The sequence below is a fragment of the Drosophila tropicalis genome, unplaced genomic scaffold (assembly GCF_018151085.1).
Source record: "Drosophila tropicalis isolate 14030-0801.00 unplaced genomic scaffold, ASM1815108v1 contig_859, whole genome shotgun sequence".
Lineage (NCBI taxonomy): Eukaryota > Metazoa > Arthropoda > Insecta > Diptera > Drosophilidae > Drosophila > Drosophila tropicalis.
In genome coordinates this window covers 3,010,943-3,026,854 of record NW_027173353.1, presented here as the reverse complement: position 1 = coordinate 3,026,854, position 15,912 = coordinate 3,010,943, and the positions used below count along the sequence as shown (strand labels likewise).

At 38.4% G+C, this 15,912-nt stretch overlaps 3 protein-coding genes across 3 annotated transcripts; 2 read left to right on the top strand and 1 right to left on the bottom strand.

Annotated features, from left to right (window-relative positions):
* Window positions 1-209: 209 nt before the first annotated feature.
* On the top strand, window positions 210-1,134 carry Osi23 (DUF1676 domain-containing protein Osi23). The gene is made up of 3 exons (XM_068296490.1): window positions 210-633; window positions 715-923; window positions 988-1,134. The coding sequence occupies exons 1-3, from the start codon at window positions 210-212 to the stop codon at window positions 1,132-1,134; spliced, it is 780 nt and encodes a 259-aa protein (XP_068152591.1).
* A 416-nt stretch (window positions 1,135-1,550) lies between these two features.
* LOC137582323 (corticotropin-releasing factor-binding protein) lies at window positions 1,551-13,114 on the top strand. Its single transcript, XM_068296810.1, has 7 exons — window positions 1,551-2,126; window positions 9,051-9,129; window positions 11,238-11,536; window positions 11,623-11,729; window positions 11,812-11,930; window positions 12,229-12,392; window positions 12,457-13,114. Exons 1-7 carry the CDS (start codon window positions 2,076-2,078, stop codon window positions 12,697-12,699), a joined length of 1,062 nt encoding a protein of 353 aa, XP_068152911.1. The 5' UTR covers window positions 1,551-2,075; the 3' UTR covers window positions 12,700-13,114.
* LOC137582058 (sphingomyelin phosphodiesterase 1) lies at window positions 13,079-15,659 on the bottom strand. Its single transcript, XM_068296487.1, has 4 exons — window positions 15,536-15,659; window positions 14,532-15,426; window positions 13,601-14,471; window positions 13,079-13,529 (listed from the first exon to the last, which is right to left on the bottom strand). The coding sequence occupies exons 1-4, from the start codon at window positions 15,657-15,659 to the stop codon at window positions 13,398-13,400; spliced, it is 2,022 nt and encodes a 673-aa protein (XP_068152588.1). The 3' UTR covers window positions 13,079-13,397.
* Between the last annotated feature and the right edge of the window lie 253 nt (window positions 15,660-15,912).

Genomic DNA, 15,912 nt, shown 5'->3' with positions numbered 1-15,912 from the left:
CCAGCCTAGTTGGCTATCTAGGACGAGGGGCCAACTGACCATGACCCTCAGAAAACCAAGTCACTGCGGTGTTTGCCCGCCAGTCGCACTAATAACTAGATGCATTGGACAATATCGGTTACCATTCAATGATCAGAGCTAGGGCATAAAAAGCTATAGTTCAATGCCGGAGCCCAGGCAGTTTCATTTTAGACCTTGGAGCGTTCAGAATGCAAGTGAATACGAGTTTATTTCTAGTGCTTGTAAGCCTTCTATTGCATGTGGCTCTAGGCAATTCTACACAACCTGAAACGGATACTCAAATCTCTTGGATAGCCCAGTTGAAGCAGCTGCGACATGATATGGGCCAGTGCTATCGAACATCCTCTAGTTTGTGGTCTTGTTTTCGAACGCGTTCCTTGAGCACCTTTGACAAAGTGATGTCTGCCGATGTGATACCCCTCTATGAGGGAGTAATGCTGAAAGCCCTGCCAAATGCCCTCAAGATGCAAGTGCCTGAGGATGAGAATTCGAGTAGATCACTTAAACATCTTACTTGGTTTGATCAATTGGCAAAGAGTTTGGCCAAAGGTCTAACCACTCACACGCTGCAAATCAATCTAGCCAAGTTAACTGAACGTTACTTGAGAAGTGGTAAGAAGAGGGGAGATACTTACTTTCACTCACCCGCAATTGACAAATGACTTTCGCCATTCAAAATTGTTTCATTAATAGAAAACGATTCACCCACAAGCAATGTGGTGGGCAGTGCAAGGCTACGACGACATCGTTTCAATATGATCATCACCATGATGTTCGGGGTGACTGCTTTGGGTGCTGTGCTGGTGCCCATGGGTTTTCAAATGCTATCCATTGTGAGTGGCAAGGCCTTGTTGTTGGCCAAAATGGCCTTGCTCTTGGCCTCCATCAATGGTCTGAAGCGGGTGAGTTGGAAATTGGAGCCGAAAGGGACTTAATTTAACTCTCTTCTGTTTTTTTTTCCTGCAGGTGGCCAATAGTGGCCTACATTATGGTCTATATCATGTGCCTGGTGAACATCTGGCCGGTTATTATGATCGCAACGATATGAATCATCCACGAAATGTGCCAATACCCGTGGCAGTGGCTCCATCTCTAGATATAGGCTTGAAATAGGAAGCGATTTGAAAAATACGTTGTTGTGAAAAGCTTTAAGGAAAAGCTATTTCTCATACGCCATGTTGGCAATGCTATAGCTGAACTTTTCCCCCGCCCAAATCGAATCCGAAAGCTTAGCGTGTTGAGTTTTGCACTGTTTTAAACTGTTTAACTCAAATTCTAATAAAAAAAACACACAGATGCTAGAGAAATAATTTAAAAATTTCAGTCTCTCATTTAGTCACATTTCAACTTTGTGGCCAATTCACAGCACAAAACAATAGAGTTATGCTCAGTTGTATGCAACCGAACCCACTGTATGTACGAGGGAGAATTGAAAGCGAATGTGGAGGACTCAATGTCCTCCCCCTCCGACCGAGTTCTGGCTATAAAAGGAAATGCGCCGCTGATAAGGGCCAACATTCTGTCGTTGTGCGGCAGAGTTGACGTCTCGTTCTCTTTTTCGAAACGGATATCGCGCAATTGCATTCCAAGTTCACATCATTTCATTAGACTTTCTCCGTGGTCGTTGATTCGTTTGTTTCCTTTCCGTTAGTGGTTGATGGTGTAACGGTTTTTTGTTTCCTCCGGTTTTGATTTGCCCGAAGAAGAAGCAGAAGAAGTAGAAGAAGTGGTGCGCTCTAGTCGCGTGCCTTTGTCGTCAATTCTCGGGCTTTAATAGAAATATTGCCTGCGTGATATCCACGCTAATCTCGAAAATCAGATTAGAACCATCGACGAAAAAACCAAAGGCAAAAACCGGACACTGTTCAGAACTCTTAAAAGGTTTGCCTGCCCACCCACACGCGACCCTCACACATAACAGCAAAATAAAGAACAACAAGAACAAAAACAGTTTTCGCCCGACCGTCGGCTAATTGAAAAACCCTAAATCCCAAATTCTATTCTAACTGGCAATTGGCAATTTCACGCCCGAAAGTTACACGGAAGCCGCCGGCATGAAGCTTGTCGTTTATCTCTACTTGTCCATGATTGTGCTGGGTGTTCAGGTGAGTAACTGCGGACGGGGAATGGGGGGACCTGGAGTCTATGGGACACGCGCTTGTAATTCGATCAACAAGTTGGGTTAACTTTTGTTTCGACTTATGTTTTAATGGCTTGATTTAATTTCGAGCCATACTGGCTCTTCTGGCCTGATTCCAAACGATTGATGAGGCCAATGTGTGTCGCTTTTATTAGCAAAGTTTTTTGGGAAGAAATTTCTCTTGCAATTTGTTTTTCTCTCCTTTTTTTGTTGGGTTATTTTTATTTGGCTTTGGATTTTACCCAGTTTTTGGGCCTGTCTGTGTGTGTGTGTGTGTGTGAGAACAGATTGCATTCATTAGGCTCAAATTACATATGCTGGACGAGATTACAGGGAACATGGCATCGGACTCGGACAGTGATTATAATTTGTTTGGAAATCAATTTATGTTTTTTTTCTCCTCTTCTTCTTCTTCTTCTTTCTTCCTGTGTGTAGTGTATGTGTCTGTTTACTTTAGTTTTCCGGAATGAGTACAAGTTGTAGACGTGGGTTCAAAGTTTCGACATTTCAAATGTCAATCAGGTAATGAGTTTTAGTCATTCAGTTAACATTTCAAAGGCCAACTACAAGAGAAATTTGATTCCTATTAAAAGTGGATTATGGATGATATTTTTAGTATAGATAAATCTACAGATTAAGCTCAGACTGAAATAGAATTACTTGAATTAATTACCTATAGATAATAAATATACTTATAAATAAATAAAGAGGAATTTATTGCGGTCTGAAACAGTTTAAAAATAGAATATAAATTGAATTTGAAAAGTTGGTTTGATATATATATATACACTATAACTACCACCCCTTTTTATATTTCCCCTCCCCTTCTACACACATGTTTAATATTTAATTGTAATTGAATATGAATATTTTTGAAGATCCTTTCATATAATTTGATAATCATTTAAGGGACTATACTTATAGCCCAAGGGGGTCTTCTCGGAATTAATATAACTATCAAATTAAAGTCAGTTTTGCAATGGAAACTTAACTGCAATCCACAACAAACTATCAATCACATTCTCCAAGTGTTTGCTCAGGTGAAATATTGTCTTGTTATTGCTACTTGGGAGAGCCAAGGATAAATGCTAATTTCCCACTTGCCATTTTACAAAGCTAAAGCTATTTCAAGTGTAAAGCAAACAGGCCGAGTATCCTTTCATTCCTGGCAGGCTGTGTGTCGGGCTGTGTGTGTGTGTGAGAAGGAAAACCTGGAAAATTTCTCACCAATAGAGCCGCAACTGCAACTGCTGCACTCTGCAAATGACGGCCATTCATTGTGTTTGGTCCCAGTTTTCTCGTCAGTCATTCACTCAAAGAAGATTGTACCCGCCCGCCTGTCACCCCTCCACCTCTCCCACCCACTCTTACGCCCACACTGCACTTGATGCGTGCTTAATGCGGCATGTTAACATCAACACTTTGGCACTTTGCAGCCATTTAAGCCACGACACTGGGACACATCGTTTTTCTTAAAAGTAACCAACCAACCCGCAACCCATAAGTCTTTGACTCTGCCAGTGACAGCTTTGTTCTTCTCTCCCATACACATACATACATAGATTTATATGTAGTATCCAATTAAAAGATAAATGTCAACACTCTAATTGGACAAATATAGAATTTATAAATTAAACATTAGACAATAAATTCACCTGATGTCAGACAAGAAAAGAGTTTGTAACAAAAAAAAAAAAAAGGAGCAAAGACACCCGCATTTAAAGCAAGGACACAACACCTTAACGAAGGAGTTTGACATTTTCAGTCAAAAATAGTTAAACGATGGGATGTTTTGTTAAATTTTAGTAGGTCTTTGTTTATAGCAGATAACAGTTAAGCATTTGATCTCTAACACTTTGATTATGGATAAGAATTTAAGAACATGACCTTTTCCTTATCGGACCACAGCTTGGTCTTATTACTGCGGCCCAAAGTTGACAAATTTTAAGATGTCAAACACCCAAAAAAGAGAAATTGAAGTTCAGTTTTTGCTACTTGTTCTTCAAGTTTGAACTTTTCAGTTCTTTTTAATTATCTCCCCCCTTGACTTGGCAAATTAAGACTAATGACACAAAAAAGGGTTAATTATTTATTAGAAAACTTTTAATCTACCTTTAAATTTATCAGCTGTGTTCCTAAAATAAATATTTCTCGTGTGTCATGTTATCGCAGACGCTGCAATCATTTTGCATGCAAATTTATGTGTAGAAAGTTCAATACTTTTACTTGAAATTTTATTCAATATAAAAAAGGGATAGATAAGGATGGATATGTGAATATGTCCTTGTGTCACTGTCACGAGTGTGCACTTTACTTTGCATGTAAATGCCTCTTGTATATGGCTAAGAAAATCTCAGTTGTTGGTGGGAGTAATTTCCAATCTAGTAATAAAGTTTCGCATTGAAAATGAACATTCAACAAATTGCAATTGGTTGTTCAAGTTAACGTGACATAAAATAAATGAACCACAAATTTCCGCAAACTATCTTAAATACAAGTACAAGTGTGTGTGTATGTGTGTGTGTGTGTGGGAGTGTTAATTAGCTTTTCATTTAGATTCTCATTCAAATTGGGAACTCTCACTGTAATTTGTGGTCTCTTCACGGTTGCAATTTTGTTGCCTACTTTGAGGCTGCTTTGGATTTATATGTATGTATGTATATGTATGAATTGAATTGCATTTTACAGTTCATTTAACTTTTCGGCAAAATTAATTAAATACTTTGTATATAAATGTATGTGTTATATTATTTAGCCTGAAGCAAGGATAAAAGCTATATCTGGAAACCCCTTACCCCACCCCAATGAGACCAATGAGGCGTATGCATAATCAAATTATTTTGGCGAGATTAATGCCAACAATTGAATATTTCAGATAATGCGCTTAAAACAAATTTCAAACTTTTTCAATTACAATTGGGAATTCATGCTGACAGCTGCAGAATGAGCACACAAATTGCAAGTGTAAATTTAGATAATTGTACATTAAATGGATTCAATTAGAACAACAGAGCTTTGATTTTAGGAATTCAAACAGATTTGGTTTTAAAGCAAGGTTTTTCAGACATAATAATAATTGTTGAAAAATAATTAATGATGTATTTAATTTACAAACCAAGTTGAGACTCAACCTTTCAATCTCAATGTCAGTATAATTCAATGTCTTTCATTTTGACTTACTTAAGAGCTTTTTTCATCTCCCCTCCACATAGGGACAAGCAGCACTTTATATACATACATACATACATACTTATGCCATAATATTCCATCAGTATATACGGCATTATGCGCATATTTAAGCCAATCAGTTTTGTGAGGCATTAGCCTGGAATCCTTTTGCCAAACGATGAGTATTTCATATCTGCATATTTTCAAAAAGATTGGTTTAGCCTTTCAATACCAAACCAGAAATTTATGCAGTAAAGCAAACAATTTTCGCTGGCAATAAATGCTTCTAAATATTTAATGGTCCTTCACAAAATGGCCAAGAATTGTATTTGTATTTGTATACGAATTCGATTGCAGCCTGTTGCTCTTACAATGTTTGTTGGTTGCTTTGATGGTCACTTTTCGTTGGCCAGCCTGCCAGCTTATTGCATGACCCATCATTTATTCATGATGAAACTTTAAGAGCACATTTCCTGCTTCTTACATAACTAAATGATTAAGTTCTTAATCACAATTGTTAGATAACTCATCCACATTGTTTGATGATGAGGATGCCAGCAGGCAAATATTTGCTCCAATCTCACAGATTAACGCCAAGAAATCTTTTGACTTGAGCCAAAGTCAATATTTGAAGGGGCTTCCTTCGCCGTGTAGGTGTTTTGTATGTCCCGGTGTCGTTTTAATTAAGTCACAAAATATTTAAAGCACCTCTCCGGCAGAATGTGGGGGACATGTTATGCATATATTTTGGCTAATTATCGCCAATCCAAGGAACTGAAAGAATACCCAGAAGCAGCCCCACCTTTCACGCCTACAATGTGACCTTGAAAACTCATAATTTTCACAGGAGCCAAACAAAGCAAAAAATTCAATTTAAAAATTGTTTATTTACAACAGAATTCATCAATCAATGCAAACGATTCAACAAAGTGTGAATAAAATTACTCAAAACAATAAAAAGTTAAAGAAACATCATGAAAATTTCTACACTCGTGTGTAGGAAATATAGAAAAATAATCTCAAGAATTCTCTTAATTATATTATTTTGAGAATATTGTAAACAAACTCTATCTAAGGATACATCTTGCTGTTTATCCCTGATTACCTTGACAACTTTTATGAGAAAAATGTAAATTGTTGTCAGAAAAACCCTTGTAAAAGTATTTTAAATGTTGTTGTTTGGGCTAGCAGTTATATCTCTATCAATAAATCTCCATGAAGCAGCCAGCTGCCACAGCTGGGGCTAAGGAAAAACTTTCTAATTCATTTGGTTTAACAAAGCAAAAGCATTGAATGCCCATTGCCAGCTGCGAGATCCCGAAACCAAACCAAACGACACCAAACCAAACCAAAGAATCGGCCATGTTATTATGCAAATGAACTTTGGCTCAAGTGTGTTCAAAGGGATCATGTTTATTATTTATTTACTGGCTGTTGACAGTTACCCAAAGACGATGAAACTTTTGACGAATGCCGCCGATAACATTGCGACTTCTCAATGCCTCAAAATGCGGAGGCGTTTGACTGAAGATTTATGACGTCACTTGGGGATATTGAAGGCTGGATGAGTCCTTTTTTTTTTTTTTTTTTTGTGGCCTTAAAGTTATGCCCGTATTGAGTATATGTATAGCATGTAAGTAAAGCTGGCTCTAATTGACAGTTTCATAATGCTAGTATCCCCGGTTCCAGCTCGTTAAAACCGAACCTAAATCGCCTTTGATGGGCTTTTTTAGAGTGTTGCGTAAACAATTGACCAAAAGTTAGTAAGAAAAACACAAAGCAAAACAAAAAATTTTATACGCAAATACAATTATTTTGGCTGACGGCCAACAGTGTCACCATTTATCAATCTCTAATAGAATGCGGTAAGAAGCGGCTCGGCTTTCCACCCTGGCGATTTCAATTAACATGTTGAAAGCAGGCGAGGAAAACAAGAGAGAGAGACAGGCAGAGAAACGTATTCTGGGAAAAGTTACCTCTAATCAATCATAGAAATTGCTAAGTCTAATACGGAAGTCGTTTTTAAAGATACCCTTTTTATATGAAACAATATTTAAAGTTTACTTGACAAATGTTAAAAGACAAGTGAATGACTCTTTTGATTCCTAAAGTATTTTATGATTTTATTGAAAAAACATTTATTGGGATCTATAAAAAGAATCATGTTAGAGTCATATTCAGTCGTAACATTTACTTTAAATCTGACTTAAGGAGATGTTCAGAATGTTAACGACTAGTTCTAATATGTTTTTTTAAGTTTTGAGTTGGTCATTGTATTGAGAACCTTCCATTTAGTAAGTTTTCCAAATGTATTTTCGAGGCAAAACAGACCTTCCTTTCCCTTTCCAAGCAAAAGTCTGCTGCTTGGGTAAAAGGAAAAATCTGTTCCTAACTTTCCAATCAAATGAATTAAATGAGAAACATTTAAAAACAAAAATGTAATTCCAAAGTTGTGCTAATTAATTCACTTGCTTTTAAATGTCATGTAATTTCCTTTCAGATTCTGTCCATCAAATAAAAAAAATTAAGAAGCAAAAAATGTAGCATACTTTCCAGAGCCTAAAAATACTTTTAGGCAAATGAATTTCAATTAAATTGTTTTGCTAATGTTAAATTTAAATGAAATATTTTGCAACAGTTATTTTTAGTAGTTAATTAATTTTAAAAATTTTCATTTTTGACTGACCAACTGACTTAGCCATTGACTATTGACTGGAATACTAAATATAAAACATTGTGAAATTTAAAATGGCCTAAATGCCAAATCAATTTTAATTTTGATGCCTATTTCGAATATATTTATTTATAGATTATACGGTACATCTCCTCCCCCCATTTCGGACAAGGGACTGTCAAAAGTTAACTTCACACAAAAATGTAACCCTTTTTGAGATGATTTAAAAAGTTCGTTTTTTTCGGGGTTTTTTCCACTTTCTTCTTTCTTTCTTGCCTTTTCTTTTGATAACTTTTAAGGGGCACTTTTGAACAATCAATTTGTCATACTTAAAATTCCAATAGCGTTCGACAGCAAAGCGTCATCTGCCACCATTTGGATTATTGGCCAATCGTGTGTGTGTGTCTCTCTGTGTGTGGGTCGTTTAATTAAAACTAGAATTATTCTGCAATGGTGGTCCGTTTAAGTGCTACATTAACTATTGTATATGCTATACATTGACCCCAAATTAAAAAAAAAAAAAGAAGAGAAGAAAAAAAAAACAACCAGACATATAGTGAATGAAATGGAATTCTATACTCGCCATAGCCCGCTGTAAACAAGTGTTGACCATTGCGGTTAGAAAAAGCTGTTATTAGCCCCACGGACAACCCACTGATTTTATCGCTCAGTCGTTTGGCGTTGCCTGTGTGTTTTTTGTTCTCTTCTGTTTATTTTTGTTTTTTTTTTTTACAAAATGTTTATCTTTTGTATGGCTTGAATACTGGGACATGGTGGCTGAACGCTTAAAATGCCATTCAAAAAAGTGAATAGGCCTGTGGCTGATGAGATTTTTCTGTTTTTATTAGACGAAAATACTCCGAGATGTGTTTATTACGGGGTCTTGAATAAACTAAATCAAAAAAATATATATTTTATTCTTGTTCTCTATCTCAGTGATTGAGTATCAAAAAATGGTTAAATATTGATCGAAAAGTCATTGAATTGAGTTTGCTTGATGCTAAGCCGATAACCTTTTTGTTTGCACTTCTTGGATTTCTCTCGCAGGCCTGGCCCACAGTGAAGCGTTCTTTTGAGCTGTATCCAAACAATCCGGCAATGCCCTACAATGTGCACACAATCTCAGGTAAGTTCGTACACACACACACACAGCATACACACACTCACACATTCTACATATGACCGCAAAGTTTCCGTTGAGCTGCAACGAAAAGTTTTGAGTCAAGTGCCTTTGGCTCTTTGGTTGACAGAGGATGCGGATGCACTTTAGCGACCTCGTGACAGAGTTTAAAACGTTTCTCAGACTCTCACTCTCTCGCTCTTAGTCAAAGTAAATTGTATTTGAGATTGCTTCTCAAAGTTCTCAAGTTCTTTTTAGCAAAAAAAAGGATAATACTTACTACTTATTATCTATCAATCCAAGATTCATTGGAGCAGTAAAATTTATTAGCCAAATACGATTTTGCAAAATTATTCAATCGTAAAACGCAAAGTGCACTTGACTCTTGGCCAACTGAGCAAAAAGCCAAGCCAAAACAACAAGCATAAAGTATTTTTGTATTTTTTTGTTATTTTGGCTACACAGTAGTAAATAAATGTATTCATGTTGAAATTCCAATGAATAGAAACTTTATTAAAAATTCATAAGAAAAATTGGTAAAATATTTTTCTTTTCGATTTTCAAATTAAATTTAACCATAGTTATGACCCTCTTGAAGATAAATATACAAGAAATATTTATTGCCAAGAGTAACCGCACGACTTGAGATGAACCATGGCCATTCGAAAAGTTACACAAGATGATCTGTGAGCTGCGCTTATTTATAATTACTTTTATTTATAGCCCAAAGCAACGGAAAGTAAAAAGTTGACAGAGGCAAACTTTAGGCAATTATATAATTGGTAGGAGAAAGAGGCGATTGTTAGGAGGGGGGGTCAATTGTGGTTATCAAGGGTCAGGAAGCCCTGGCCAGCATCATCGATTGGCATAATCAAATCCTTGATAGATGGACTATTATGACTTACTTTTTCAAAAGGTTGCACAAATTAGTTTATGAGCTTTGCAAAAGAGAATTATTCCATTCGATTTTAAGTTTAAATTTCATAATAAAACTCAATTACAATTAATGTTGCTATAGTTTTTTTTATTTGCTTTGTTATTTTCTCGCCATTTTATTGCCCTTGGCCATGAAAACGCAACTCAAATATGGTTTCCATTGTGAAATGAAATGTAATATTAGTTACCACACAATAATAGAGTTAAAAATAGAACAAAGAGTAGGGGGAAAAAAGTAAAGTGTAAAGAATAGGTAAAAACCTTTGGGCAAGTAAATAGAAAAATTGAATGTTGACATTTAATGGTCAAATGTTATTTCTGGTTGCCCTCATTTATGGAGAGCAATTTCCATAAATAGAAATTAATTTTTAATATTACAAAAAAAAAATGGCAATTCAATGCAATTAGTCAGCATAATAAACAATTAGGCGCCAATTGTTAACAGTTTTTGCCCATCCAATTGAGGGACTTGTGGTCCATATTTAAGGGATTTATGTGGTCATTTTGTTGCCCTCTCACCTCCCACCTGAACAGCCTCCTACTCATGATGAATATGTGACATGAATACGTAAAAAAAACGTAAAGGCAAACCCCAAAAACAAAAGAGAGCAAAAAAAGTCAAACTTTAGTATAATTGTTTTGGGTCAGGGGATCAGGGAATGCTCATAAAATGCCAATGTGGCCAAACGGTCCAGACTGGTGGGGGGAGGGAAGGTCATGAAAGGGAAATCCAGCTAATAATGGTAGCCATAAATCAGCCAAACGATGGTCAAGCATTAAGTGAATATGCGCATGATAAATTAATTGTTCCAAACTCGAGATGAATCCCTCCATAAACGCGTGTTCAAGCATACATATATATAGGGGATAGATGTGTGTGTGAGTGTGGGTTGTGTGTGTGTGTGAGTGAGTGTATGGTGAATGGATGGATTTTCAATTATTATACTAACGCCCACCCGAAAAACCCAAGCCAACAGTTAGAGCAAACAACAATGGCTCCAGTCAATAACCAAGTTACAATTGGCTTGGACTACGTGCAATTTATTGAAATTTGCCCAAGACAAATTGGTTTTGCGTTACAGTTTCGCATGACCAGCGGGTATTGAAGGTCCGGGGTCATTAACTACACCTCTCTCTCTCTCTCTCTCTCTCTCTCTCTATGTATATCATCTATGCAGATTGCATGCATGTTGCCTCCGAGGCAGGCGACTACATCTTCAAGAAACTAACACCACCACCAGCGGCTGCATCATCTCCATTGGGCACGGCACTGAATCGAGAGGCAGCACTACTCGAGCTTGAGGCAGCTGCAGTTGTGGCAGGTGAATTGGAGGCGGTAGCAGGAGTTGCTGGCGGCGTCGTCGCTCCTACATCCGCCGAAGTCTGTGGCCTCTATGTGATTGGTGAGCCAGACACAATTGTGGAAATTACAATGAAGCACTATGATGTTAATTGCGAAACGGGTGGTCTAATGGCGGTGAGTAAGAGATGACCTTTAATTGCATTAAACTCAACCTAAATGACATTACTACAACGGTGTTTCCGGTGACTGGTTTCTCTTAGTTTGTTGATGGCTGGGAGCTGAATGGTGAATACTTTCCGGGCATTAAGGATCATCATCGTGCCCTGGATGAGCGTGTCTATGAATTTTGCAATAACTACAAACAATGGTGGGTATATAAGTAGAACAGAAGCAATTCTATTCCCTAACTATTTAATATAAAATTTTCTTTTTTCATTGCCTACTTTTAGGCCACGGATCAGCAATAAGAAATTCTTTCGTTCAAGCCAGAATGCAGCTCTATTGCAATATCGCATTCCCGCCCGCGGCTCCTTTGTGGCCAATGTGCGATTTCATAAGATTACTCAACGTAAGTGGAACTCACTCAACTCTTTCTAGCCAGGATTTCCAGTAGTTTTCGATAGTCTCAGTTATCTAAGTTTTAAATACTCAATGAATTAGATGTCTTTGACTTTCTATGTTGATAAGACTAACTTACTCACGTCAATTGGTATTACCATTATGGCTAATATCAGGAAGTTGCCAAGCACTTGAAACGAATTATCTTACCAAAACTAATGGGAAAAACCACAAAACAATTAAATTTACCATAACTAAACCGAGAAACACGCTTAATTGATATATTGAATCTATTATCTAATCGCTAGCCTGCAATATCCTCGTACAAGACACCGCTGCCGTCTATAAGATGGCCAATTTCGGACAAGCCCGCAATTGCACCCTATCCGCCCTGTTTCCGGCTGTAGTCTCTCTGGCCAATTTGCGAATTGGCGGCAAAAGTGTGCGTGCCCAGCAGAAGGTTAACTATGATGTAAGTGAAAAGAAACCCCGAAAGCGATTTACCCTCATTGTCCAACTCTTTTCCCACAATTTAGTGTAATATGTTTCCCGATCGTTTGGAAATCGGTGGCTCTGCTGGCCTAGATGCCTTTGGCATGGAACAATCCAGTTCGGTTTGTGGCTCCACCAATGAACCGGGACCCGAACAGGCCATCTTTTGTGGTGTAACCAGTGTGCGTCTTGTGTCCACGGGTCGTTATCAGAATCAGGCCGCTGTCGTCATACGGAAGGCCGATGAGCATGATATCGATGTGGCCACTCTCATGTGTGCACTCTAAAGTGTGGAAACTCCATGATGGAATGATGGACACCTAAAACAACCAAAAAAAAAAAAAAACTAATAAAAATTGGACAAATTTACAATCCCCTTGTAAATGTGTGTGTATATGTATGTACAAAAGCAGCAAATAACGGTATTTCCCCCACAGCAACAAACAAAAGAACAAAAAAATCATAAAAAAAAAAGGATAAAACTAACAACTTGCACTCTATTATTGGTAGCGCTTAAAACAAAAAACAAAAAAAAAATCAACATAATTCTAATCTTAATCGATGCAAAATAAACCATAAAAAGTATTCACCAAAAAATGCCCCCTCCCTTTGAAAACAAAAAAGAAAATGATAAACCATTTTAAGAAATTATATGTATATCGAAACTTCTGTGTGTTGAAAATAAGAATTATGAATTTATTATTTCGGTTGGTCTATGGTTGGTCTCTGGTTGGTTGGGGGCTAATATTTATGGCCATGGGAATTTTTTTTGGCCTTCCGTTGAATCTTTATGGGTCGAGATATATATATATATATAAGTATGTATGTGTGTATTATGGCATTATTTTTTTTTATGGGATAGCGGCTAATCGAACTAATTAAGTGGCACACACAAGCATTAAAAGAAAAAACAACATCTACACAAGGCTATAAATAAATTTCCATCGATAAGTTAGAAATGTTATGCAAGGAGTTGAAGAAAAACTTAAATGAGTAAACTAAGAGACAGCCAGATGGTCAGAAGACAGGTGAAACTATAAGCCATAATGGCCGAGGCTCCACCGCCATTGTCATCATCATTGCCATTGTCATCATCATCGTCTTCTTCATTGGCCAGCTGTAACAGAAATGGAAAACTTCTTGTCAGAGTTCTGTTTGTCGGAGAGAATTGGTGGGGGGTTCACTTACACTTTCCTCTAGAATGGCCTGCAGTTCACGACAACGTGTCTTCTCCCCATAGTTAGTTGTGGCAATGCGGCAGAGAGTTGTACTCAAGCAGGCATTATCACAACCAGCCTCCAATTTCGGATCAGCACTGGTCACCTTGAGTTTCCAGAATGTCCGCAGGAGGGATGGTTTCTCTGCCATCTCTACTAGTAATTTGTCAATGCCCGCTGGGCTGGTATCTGAGGTGAATTCCTTAGTGAATGAATACTCTTCCAGCCATTCGGGATCCGAGTCCGGATTGAGATTGGCCTCGGTAAGATTAACAATATACGTATGATGGTCCAGCACTTGCCAGGTCTGGGCACTCAGCTCGTAGAGACGGTAATTGGGATTCATATACGAGTAAGTGGTCAAACTGCCACCATTCCAGGATACAGCAAAAGCATGATTATCACTCGTATAATGGACATTCATCTCATCCTTGTGGGTATGGCCGTTAAAGATGCCTGTTATGGTCTTACAGAAACGAGCCACAATGCGATTGTATTCCCGTGCCCACACCTTCCAGCAATCGCCGTCGCCTGAGGGAATGTGCGTCAAGACATGAACCTTTTCACCATTTCTTTCAGCCTCCAGCAATGTGTCGTGGAACCAATTCAATTGCTCCAGCACCAGTGAACCATTGTAGTAGAGCCACCAGTTGAATAGATAGCAATCCATACTATTTAGAGCAATAATACGAGGACCAGTAGCAGGCAAGACTGTATAGTACCCGCCACGGAGAACAGTTTCTTCTGCGGAAGCCGGCAGCCACTTGGACCACAGACTCCAGACATGTGAGTAAAGCCAATCCACATTCAATTCAGCTGGTATATCATTCTCATTAACGAAACTGCATACAAATAAAACATAAGACTTTAACAATTTCTATTATCTAGAGAGATATACCTACACATTTGTGGGATGAGGTTCATGGTTACCCAGGCAGGAGTAGACAGGGATATTTGGAAAGTTTTCTGTTAGCAGTCCATCAATCTCTGTTAGCATGTCCAAGTTTCCTTGCTTGGTGGTGGACCAAATATTATGCGGTGGCACATCGCCCGTGTGATAGATCCAATCCAACTTATGAGTCCTACTTATATGCCCAAAGGCATTCCTAATAAGCCAACTGGGTGTATCACAATTGCGATAATCACCCCAGGCACCAGCTCCAGTTGTGTTGGCACCCGCTGGCAGATCATTCCGACAACACATGGGTTCTTCGCAAACGGCTTGACCTCCAACCTTGTAATCCGGATCGTAGTGAATGTCCGTCAATTGAAGAATGAGCACATCATTGTCGCTACGCTCGGCCAATTCTGTGTTGGACTCTGCTGGTGTATCGCCCACAATTGTCACACTGAGATTGTATTGTCCCTGTTCTATCTGACAGATTTCATAGGGCAACATGCCGCAAAATGAACGCGATTCGGCTATGGTCTCATTCAAAATGTAATCCCAAATGGGCCAATTAAGGTCAAATAGGCCACCGACAACATCGTCAGTCATTATATTAAAATATGCAGCCATACTCAGTATGACATTCTTGGCTTCCTCATCCCGATTGGGCCCATTCAGTTCGCCATCGGGGGAGGTAAAAGTGCGTGCTATTACATTGACCACGGATCTGCACATGGTGCAGGTAAGAAATTGATTGGCACGACTCAGATCACCCAGAGACTCAGTGAATATATCCTTACGATCTTTGGTGCTCCCCAATTCGTCAGCCAATTCACGCAATCTCGGCGTTTCGACACCAGTCTTCAGGTACTTAAGGTACTCATGGCTTATCTCCTCGGCCACGGCAGCTATTCAAGAGAGCACACAAAGGAAAACCATTAAATGAAATCCCAAGTTCAAGAGCTCTCCACTTGAGCCTGTCACCAAAACGAGTGAGGTGTGATAATACCAACTAACCTGAAATGATGGCATTAAGACGTTCATCGGTGGTTAGACTGGTCGGTATGCCTGGTATAATGAGAGCGCTGCTCAAGACAAGGAAACTGGCTGCCACCAGAGTGAGGTTCCAGAACACCTTCATCACGGAATCGCACTTGAACTGATACTGAAAGGTTGCACGTTCATCTGGGTCATATTTATAGAGGGATATCAGACCAAAATTCCGCTTATCTGGGCAAGAAACAAAAAAAAAAAACATTATCGTTTTGCGATATGTACCTATTATTATGCGCTATTACGATACCTATAATTAATACAATTAGTTTAGAGATTTTTATTAACAACCGACATTGAGAGGTGAAAGTGGGTGGGAAGGACTTCTGAACACCGCAAAA

Bases quoted from the DNA above. Each gene is read 5' to 3' on its own strand.
- Osi23 (XM_068296490.1), top strand. From the start codon at position 210: ATGCAAGTGAATACGAGTTTATTTCTAGTGCTTGTAAGCCTTCTATTG. The intron at 634-714 runs GTAAGAAGAGGG...TTTCATTAATAG, and splicing joins TGAACGTTACTTGAGAAGTG to AAAACGATTCACCCACAAGC. The intron at 924-987 runs GTGAGTTGGAAA...TTTTTCCTGCAG, and splicing joins CCATCAATGGTCTGAAGCGG to GTGGCCAATAGTGGCCTACA.
- LOC137582323 (XM_068296810.1), top strand. From the start codon at position 2,076: ATGAAGCTTGTCGTTTATCTCTACTTGTCCATGATTGTGCTGGGTGTT. The intron at 9,130-11,237 runs GTAAGTTCGTAC...TCATCTATGCAG, and splicing joins CAATGTGCACACAATCTCAG to ATTGCATGCATGTTGCCTCC. The intron at 12,393-12,456 runs GTAAGTGAAAAG...CCCACAATTTAG, and splicing joins AGCAGAAGGTTAACTATGAT to TGTAATATGTTTCCCGATCG.
- LOC137582058 (XM_068296487.1), bottom strand. From the start codon at position 15,659: ATGAAGGTGTTCTGGAACCTCACTCTGGTGGCAGCCAGTTTCCTTGTC. The intron at 14,472-14,531 runs GTAGGTATATCT...ATTTGTATGCAG, and splicing joins GAACCTCATCCCACAAATGT to TTTCGTTAATGAGAATGATA. The intron at 13,530-13,600 runs GTAAGTGAACCC...TTTCTGTTACAG, and splicing joins AGGCCATTCTAGAGGAAAGT to CTGGCCAATGAAGAAGACGA.